Source organism: Populus alba, chromosome 15, assembly GCF_005239225.2.
Source record: "Populus alba chromosome 15, ASM523922v2, whole genome shotgun sequence".
Lineage (NCBI taxonomy): Eukaryota > Viridiplantae > Streptophyta > Magnoliopsida > Malpighiales > Salicaceae > Populus > Populus alba.
The window spans coordinates 4613567-4623596 of record NC_133298.1 but is presented as its reverse complement, the minus strand read 5'-3'; the positions used below and the strand labels follow the sequence as shown (position 1 = coordinate 4623596).

Genomic DNA, 10030 nt, shown 5'->3' with positions numbered 1-10030 from the left:
CCACAATTTTTTAATGGTGAGTCCCACCATTAACTGTGGTGCAACCACAGTTTACAAGAAGCAGCTCTTGGCTGCTTCTTGTAACGGGAAAATGAATGAACATTCGAGCATGCTCCACTGTTTATCCATTTAAATTAACAGTGGAGCTATTCACCAAAGTGAACAGTTTAGTTTAGGTTTTTTTTTGTTATATATAATTTCGAAAAACCAGTGTGCTACACTGTTTGTATGAAAAGTTTAGGTTTTTTTTTTTTTTTGAAAAATCAGTGCAATTAATTGATTTCACTTGCACTATTCACGTGAACGTAAACAATATTTTGTTTGTTTGTTAAAAAAATAGTTTAAGATGAATTAAATTTATTCGTACTGTAATCTCAATTTTATTCCTGATAATATTTTACCTAATTTTATTACATGCTCAAAAAATAATGAAAACTATAATTTTTGTCGAATGAATTTTGTACGTAGTGAAATTGTAATTTAAAAAAAAAAATTGGAGTTTTACTCGAAAAACTAGTATTTAATATTATTTAACAACACTACATAAATTAGAAGGATATCGCATAATAATGTAGCATTTGTGGGATTTGATTGCAATTCCAATTATGTTCTTGCCGGGTCTGACCCAATTAAAAAAAATTCAGTTTTTATTTTTTTTAATTGTGTTTTATTCAAAAAATTAGAAGGATGTCGCTTAATGATGTTACAAAAAATTCAGTTTTTGTTGTTGCATCCTTAAGAAACCATGAAAAATATAGTTATTGTTGGATAGATTTCGTATGTGATAACATTGCATATAGTTCAATTGAATAATAAAAAATATTTGATATCAATATTATTTATTTCATGATGTAATAATAGTAGTTAAATCTACAATATTTAAATTAAAAATATTTTTAAATTATTTTATAACCTTAATTTGAAAAGTATTTTTTTAACCAAACACATTAAACTATTTTTTGTTCAACCTCAATTTCAACCACAGTTTTAACCAAACATATATTTTTCTAAACCAACCTCAACTAAAGGTATTTTTTATAAAACAATTTTTTTAAAAATCACAACCACAACAGCTACCACAATACCAAACACACCCTTGTAGTATTGTTTATCAAATTCAAGCCCCCCCTGACTGCTCTCTCTCTCACCTTGTACCCCTGTTAACCTTAGCTTATCTCGGGTTTCCTAGGCTGCCGCCGGTGAGAATCTTTCCCGGCTGCCCCTTTATGTTCCTCTTTTTTGGTTTTTTGTTCTTTTATTATTTTTCAGCATTAAACACATAATAAATTATGTTTGTAGATAGAAAATTATATCAACCCTTCAATCCAATTCTTGTCTATACTATAATTCTAAAATCTATCTTAACTAGGCGAGTCGATCTAAAATCCTAGCCGGGACTGAGTCGGGTTAAAAAAAATTAGTCAGGTATTTAACCTAGCAAAACTTAGTCTAATCGGGATCTGAGAGATTTGGGTGAGACCATGGTTTATATATATATAGAAGTAAAATATCATCGTTTTAGGGTAGTGAATTAAATCCACCTACTGCCAAACGAAGCAATAGGAAAACAAAAAATCTAATCTCTCCATAGTCCTTCCTACCCCAGTACCTTTTCAGCCATACCAATTGCAAAGAAACCATATCAGTTGCGAAGAAGAGCAAAAGGAATAAAAGTCACATGTAAAAGACTTCAAGGCCATATCAGTTTTTTTTTCCTTGTTTTGATTTAGCGTATTATTTTATCTTATTTAGTAGCAATGTTATATTTACCTTTATTTTTAATATTTAAAAATTATTGGAAAGGACTAAATTATAATTAAATTAATTTTAAAATAATATGTAACATTGAAAATTAGATAGTAGAAGATGACCATCAATTTTGACAACCGAAGAAACTAAGAGTTTTTCAATATGCTCTATTAATAATGATCATACAAGATACAAAGTGTTTTAGATATTAAATTAAATTTATGTTGTTGGTTTAAAATTTAAATTTGGTTTATATAAGTGTTGCATTGTAATTAGTTAAGTGTTTTCTATAAGTGTTGCATTAGAATTCTTTTTTTTTTTTTGGATTGACCTGGGTGACCTATGACCTGGTTGTTATAGCGCATCGACCACCATGTCAGGTTTAAAAACTATGGTCTATATTAATTCTTTTACTTTAACTTTTAGATATACCAATCCTTTCTTTCATCTTTGTGAAGGAACTCTGTTAATTTGATTTCACATGGTTAGTTGACTTGATGTTTATTTAGTATTGTGGTAGTTTTTATGATTGTGATTTTTTTTAAAAATAGATTCAATAAAAATATTTTTAATTACAGTTTATTAAAAAATAGATTTTAAAAATACGGGCTTTGTTAAAATTATTGTGAGATGGATTTTTGCATGTAAAAATAAATAGAAACTAGGTCTCTATGAATAAAAAATAGGTTATTTTAACTTCTACAAAACCAAGATTTGAAACATAATTCTTTTCTTGATCACTGGGCAAAAAAAAGAAGTTACCACATACAAATTAGTCTTTTAGGTAACATTTGGTTACTATTCTCATATAAAAGGGACGAAAACATTAAAGACAGAAATGAGTTTGATTAAAGAGACATCGACAAATATAAAAATAAATCTGTCACTGGAAAAATTTTAGAGTGAATTTATCTACTTCCAAAATAGATTATAGAGAAGGAATATGTTTCCACAAACAATTTTAGAGTGAATTTATTCTTGTAAAAAAATCTTAATTCCAAAATTATTCAATTAAAACATGTAAGATAAAAATAATAATTATTATTAATTTAAATCCAACTTTAAGGTCGATTCAGGGTAAAACTTAGATCAGGGTCATGATCTAGGTCAAGAATCGAGTTGACTCGAGTCAACATAAAAATAAAAATAATTATTATCATAGTTTTAAAATCTAATTTAATGATTAACCCGAGGCAAAACCTGGATCATGAGTAAGATTGATTGTTGACCATGATCAAAATAAAAAAAAAATGTTATTTTCATAATTCAATGCATCTCCATGACATTTTCAGGAACTAATTTTTGGTAAAATTAACATTATTTTCATTAAAAAAAATCATTGTATATGTTGTTAAGACTATGCAAGCCCGTACGAGCTGAGTCATACAGTACTTTAATTAAGTGAATAAATCTAAAATGTCAACTTCTATAACATTTATAAAATTATAAACCAACAATCATTATACACACACACACACTTCAAGTGGAGAAATATAATAATCATTTATTATAATTAAACTTCTTTCGAATTTGATGTTTTGGTTTTTGTTAGTGAATATATTACTTATCAGTTAAATATAAAAATATAAAATAATAGAAGAGATATTCAATTAACCTCTCATTACAGAAATTATTAAATCTTTTAAGTGAGATGGAAGCAATCTCGATGATCAAATTCAATACTTCTTAGTCTTACGTAGCCTTTCTATGAATGGCTGAAATCTTGATCCCATTCAACAAAACAAAACAAAAAAAATTAATCTAAATTAATTAATTAATTAAGACTTTACATCATCAACTACCACTAATTAATATTTCATTTTTAAATTGTCATACTCTAAAGCTACAGTACCGGCAAACCATCCTTTTCTTTTCCCACTGCTATGTGATACTCCTTTTTTAAAGTATTTTTTATTTAAAAAAATATTAAATAAATTTTTTATAAGTTTTTTTTATGATTTTAATATACTGATGTAAAAAATAAAAAAAATTATTTTAATATATTTTCTATTGAAAATATCATACACCACATTACCACATGCACATTTACACTACAAATATTTATACACTCATGTATACATACACATTACATAGATTAAAAAAATTAATATTTTAATTTTATTTGTAGACAAATTTATATACAAATCCTTATATATTTACTCAATCATAATATTTTAAAATAAAATACATTTTCATTCACAACGATTTACTTACAAAATCCTGTATTTATATTCAATAGCATTGACAAAGATATCCCTCTAAACTTTAATATACATGTGATAGACGTTTTAAAATCTAATATGCTTATAAATAAGGTTTTTTAGTGTTTGGATTGTGGGTAATCATATATTCATTTTCCAGAGCAGAGCTCATAAAGTAAATGATTAGTGGTAGAAGGTTTAACATAATGAGATAATGAGATTTAAGTTCTAAAAACAAAAGTGTTTATTATTATTTTGATATGATAAATGCTCATGGATTTAAAAGTATTAATACTTAAAGAATAAAAGTTGTTAACCCTTTATCCTAGGTGGTTTAGAAGGTATTTATAGCCCCTGAAACTTGTCATTTTGCAGAAGTAGAGGGGTTGAAAAGTTATTTCCCTCAATAGCATTGATAAAGTTTAAATATATTTTACACAACATTAAATGAGAAACAAATATCTCTTATCAAATATTAATAAAGAGTAAATATCTCTTACACAATATTAATGGTGATGGAAATATGATAAATCTCTAATAGACTTTTTATATATATATATGGGTGTGTGGAGATGAATATCATTGATATTGATATTTTATGTTAAAACTCATAAAAACAAACAAACAATGTTTTATGGCCCATTGGCCATGTAATGATTGTTAAACCCATACCCATTTTAGCTTTACACGATGTCAAAGCCATATACAGTGGGTGTGACAGCTTACCGAATCCATGTCTATTTAAACCCAACAAATAACTAAACTAAGAATGTTAGGTTTGAGAGCTTGCTAGATCCATGACCACTTGGCTTTGCTCTTAACCACGTCCTAGGATATTGAGCCTAGAAATGAGCTAGATCCATATCATCGGGATAGGACATTTTGTCAAATCTAAGGATATTTAAAGCCCCACATATCTATTATTAGATTATCACCTTATCTTTAATCTTTCTAGAAAAAACTTAGGCTAAAAATTAGATTTTAACATTACTAAAAATTAAATATAAAAAATATATTCATCCATCAATAATGATCTATTGAGAGGTTGATAGCATGAGATAAGCCAAAGCCACACAATTATCATGATGTGGATACCAAGTTAGCAAATATAGACTTCACAATTATAACAATTAGCATGGTAATTACATTTTGTTATCCAAGTTGGAGGATGAAATTTGATAGATCCTCGAGCAATTTGAGTTATAAAACTATAATTAGTTTAGATACTAGTTATAATCACTACAAATTATCGTAATCATAGTGTTAAGTAGAGATTGATGATTCAAGTTCAATTAATCCACATGTATCTTATTATTCCTATCTTGTTAGCTTGCTTATTTAAACATGAAAACTAACATATTTGCATGATTAAATTTACTTAAAAAATATAAATTGATTCACATTGCTACTTGGTCCTTTTAAATTATTTTCTCTCTTTCTTCTTCTTCTTCTATTTTTTATTTGGTTTCTAATCCTTAAAGGCAGACGTTAAGTAGATATATAGTATAATATTCATTAATTATGGCCAATGAAGTGATGGGAAAGAAAATAATAATCCCACGTCTTGAAGGACAATAATTAATTAATAAAGACTTGCAATAATACATCATCCAATTATTAGTAACAGACTTCGATGGCTGGCTAGTATTCCACCACACCGCTAAATTTAAACAAAGGTTGTTAATTCTATTTGGATCCGTCTAGAATCGCCATTATATATTAAGCCATAATAAATTTTATATCTCTCGTGATATTGAGATATTCTGGATTTTTTTGGATCAAATGCTTGTCAAGACATTTCGGTTCTATTTCATCTATTATTTTGTTCTATGAATAGTGTTTTCTTTTTTTATATTTTAAAAAAATTATATGTTCTTTTTTCTCTTGTTTCATTCCTCAAATATTTGATTTATTGAAAATTAAACTTTATAATTTGTTATGGTTTACCTTTTTTTTTAATATAGTTATTTTGATCTCATGATTCATGTCACATATTTGATAATTAATCCATTTAACTCAAGTTTTTTTTAATCTATTTTTTAAATTATTATTTTTTTCAATTTCATATATTCAACATTTTCAAAATTTGATTTATGAATTAAACTTTATCATCTATTTCATTTTGTTTTCTATGAAATTCTCATAGTCTCAAGACTAGAAATAAGAATTTTGTGAATTACCTCATGTAGACTTACGTTAAAAAAAAATTAATCTGACCCATGGCATAACGCAGACTAATAATTTAGCAGTTATTAAATAAAAATATTTAAATATTTAAATTATATTTATATATTTTATATTGTTATGTTTGAAATTTGAATTGATTAATTTAGATTTTAAAGTATAGATTTGAGTCAATCTATGTGGTTGCTAAATCGCTTTTTAACATGTGCTTGAAAATGCCGGCTTCTTCTGATGTGGTTTTAGCTAATACTTGCAAGTTAGATGATGCTTGCAAGATTCTTTTATGATTTGTGTGTATGTCCGGAGAATTATAGAATCAAATGGTAGATTAATTAAGTAAATATAGGTGATGTCAAGTCGGCGAGAGTGTTGTTTGATATTAATGCCCGAAAGAGAGATTGTTTCCTGCAATTCTATGATTTCAGGCTATGCCAAGTTTGGAGAAGTCACGAACGCCAGAGATGAAGGCTATTTCATTGACTTCGATGATGGGAGCATATGCTGATACGGATGATCTTGAAACAGCTAGGAGGTTTTTTGAGACACCGTCACAGGGGAATGTGGATTCGCAGGATTCGATGATTTCAAGACCCTTCTAAATGCAACCAGAAGGTGCGGCCTCAGATGCATTCCACAGAGGAATGTGGAAATTTGTAGAAAGTTTGGATCTTTTTGTCTAAATGCAACCAGAAGTTGCGGCCCCAGATGGCTATAATTTTGTTTCCGTTTTGTCAGCAATGTTCTAATTTAGGTGATTTAGGGTTTGAGAAATGCAAGACCCTTCTTGATTCAATAAAAAAATCTTGGGCTTACAAGTTACAACCACGTACAAGAAATCACAACCGTTACACCAAAATGAAGGTTTCAAAGACAAAGTAGGACCATCGTTTCCCATCTTACTACCCCATACAATGGCTGTATACTCAATGCTGCTGGGAAAATTCTGCTGAGCACATCCAGCCACATAGCACCCTATCATTCTGGATCGTGACTATTTAACTTTTAAATCATAAGACAGAGATCTAATTAGCAAATAACCTAAACCCATGAAATAAGGGTCCAATATAAATCTTAACTTCAACGGTTATGAGATCCACACAGCACAACTTCTGGACATCCAGTCTAAACCAAATTAAAAGTCTCTTCTAAATTAATGTTGATACTCATGCTATATGTTGCCAATAGCCTCCTCGAATCAAGTACTATCACAAAGGTGTAAAGTTCTCAAATCCTCGCAAAGTTCAAGCAGTAGTAATCATGTTGAACTGGAATCTTGAGAGCTGTTGAGGAATGGTTGATATAACTGGTCCATATCTCTGCATCATGTAAGCAGCGTATTGTAAGAAGAAATACTAGAAAATCATTGATTTAAAAAGGCATACTAGAAAATCATGACTGTTTTTTCAGAAACCTGACTAAGGAAATGCAATGAAGAAATCAGTTTTCACCATCTTACAAGCAGGAGAATAGAGGTTACTAAGTGGAGGAAGGGGAGGGTGGACAAAAAAATAATCACAGGATAAAGTTTGCCTAGGTAAATCTTCACGATGCATACACCAGACTAGTACATTACTCTTTATATGCATACAACTCATCAAAGCTGAAGCCTCAGTTTCTGAATTAGTTGGACCATTACCCCTTGATTCAAAAAAATTCATTTTTTACACATAAACTAGTTAAAGCAAAGAAAATATAGCATTCAAAACCATAAAAACATCTCAGACAATTGCAAAATCAGATCAAACTCTAAACTCAGTCGATGAACAATCCATGTGATCATACCTGCACATTATCATAGAGTTCAAACAATGGCACAGCAAGCAGTTTCAAATTTTTTGGCACTGCAAAGTACTCCCTTTCAGATAAGTGAACAAGATAAAGTTTCTTGCACTCCTGCATTACCAAGACCGGAGAAAGAAATGGATGAGCATTGCATATACAAAATATGGAGAAAAAAGAAAAAAGAATGATCCACATAAGCTAAGAATATTCATAGCTTGGTTACCTTGGGCTTTGTTATGTGGGGAGGGCAATATGGATACATAATGGTTTCAAAGTTTGGCCTCCACCAGGTAGCCACACATTCACCAATCTGCAAGCAAATGACATGTGGCAAAATATGCATCAGAAAATAAACTCAAGAAGCATCTATGGGCACACAGAATCACGGGGACGATGCCCTCCAAGGCATTAACAATTTTTTTGCAGGATAAGTTCCTAGCAGAAGTTCTATCACAATGAAATGCAGGGAAGAAAATGCAACTTATCAAAAACATGCACCACAGATGCATTTTGTTTTTGTTTTTTGTAGTGCATTTTTTTAAAAAAATTTCCATGAATCCAATCATATTCTCCTTAAGTTTACACCTACAGGCTACAGGTATCAGTTCCTTAAAGTTGTCTTCATGAGTTACCACTTACAACTGAAGATAGGCCAAAAAAGTTACCTGCCAGTCTGGCACAAGAGCAGGTGAATTAGCTCCAAGCTTACTCGTCAGCTTTCTTTTCAAACCCTCAATTTCTGTTACATAAGCCCGGGCAGAATAAAACAGAAATATCCCAAACAGTGATACAGAAAGAGCTCATTCCACTACAAACGTAATGAAGGGATATATCTTACGAAATTGAAAGATAATACAAAGAGAAAAGGAAAAATATACCATTCTCTCCAGGCTTCAAACGCCCACCTGGAAGTTTGCAGAATGTGTTTCCAATTTGCAGAAGAAGTATGTGAGGATGATTGTGTTCCTGTACCTGCAAGATGATCACAGAGAAGAAATTGAGTTATATAGAAGACATGGCAACAACAAGTTGCTATCGCAAACAGAACAGATATAAAAGACTTAAAAGAAGACATGACACAACATAAGCATCTACATCAAAGAAATTCTTATCGATATTAGATAGAAGACATATTTCAACCACCTAAAATGAAGACATTGAGCTATCCTAGAGGCAAATTATAACAGCATGACTTGCTCCACATGGTATGAATCTAACATTTATCTATAGAAATATTCCCAAAAATTATCTTCTAAAGGCCCTCGAATTGTCAAAGAAAACAAGGGAAAATATATTGTTCAGTAATCAGAGAGATAGAGAGGTCATTGTGAATAAGTACCATTAACAGAAAATGGCTGGACAATTCTTGTCTTTATTTCAAGTGAACCAAAGATTATGTTCTCACACTAACACTAGAAATACAATCAAACCTTTCAAACTAACAAACTACAAACACAACAAAGCTAGTAGAATTGCAAAACACAATCATAAACAGCTTCATTTTACAAAATTTAACAATTATAACACATTTCAAACACAAAAACTAGTTAAAAAGGAATGAAGATAAAACAAAAACATTACCAGCAAAATAGCTTCAACACTGGTCCTCATCCCCTCTTTCATATAACTGTCAATAACAAAACAAAGAATCAAACTTTCCATGTTGGGTTTTACTAAACCAATAAATCTAGGGTTTATCTAGGATTTTCTTAAGGAATTCCAAAAATTCAACCACCAAAACTCCAAAAGAAGCAAAAAAAAAACAAAAGGGTTGTTATCTTTTTACTTGACTTTCATGCGAGCAAGGCGATCCGCCACAGAAGTGTCTTTCTCCATCTTGGGTTCTTTAGTACCGAATGTGTAGCTCGATAAAGGGTACGTGTTCACCACCGCTGACCCTGCCCCTACCATCTCTACCTCTTTCTCTCTGTTTATAACCCAACTTCTTCTCCCTTTATATTGCCAAAAGCTTCTAGCTTTGGTGTTTCTCTGTGAGTTGAAGCTGCGTTTCCCTCTTTGTAGATCGTTCAGCTTAGCAAAACAAAAAAGAGAGAGCAGAGGGAGGGGAGTAAGTAGTTTGAGATTAGAGAGTGCGATTTAAAATTAACCAAAAT

The 10030-nt window shown here is 30.2% G+C and overlaps 1 protein-coding gene across 1 annotated transcript; it reads right to left on the bottom strand.

Moving 5' to 3' along the window:
- Nucleotides 1-6961: 6961 nt before the first annotated feature.
- Nucleotides 6962-10030, bottom strand: LOC118056248 (pre-mRNA cleavage factor Im 25 kDa subunit 2). The gene is made up of 7 exons (XM_035068403.2): nt 9703-10030; nt 9498-9543; nt 8795-8888; nt 8582-8655; nt 8140-8226; nt 7917-8027; nt 6962-7450 (listed from the first exon to the last, which is right to left on the bottom strand). Exons 1-7 carry the CDS (start codon nt 9825-9827, stop codon nt 7376-7378), a joined length of 612 nt encoding a protein of 203 aa, XP_034924294.1. The 5' UTR covers nt 9828-10030; the 3' UTR covers nt 6962-7375.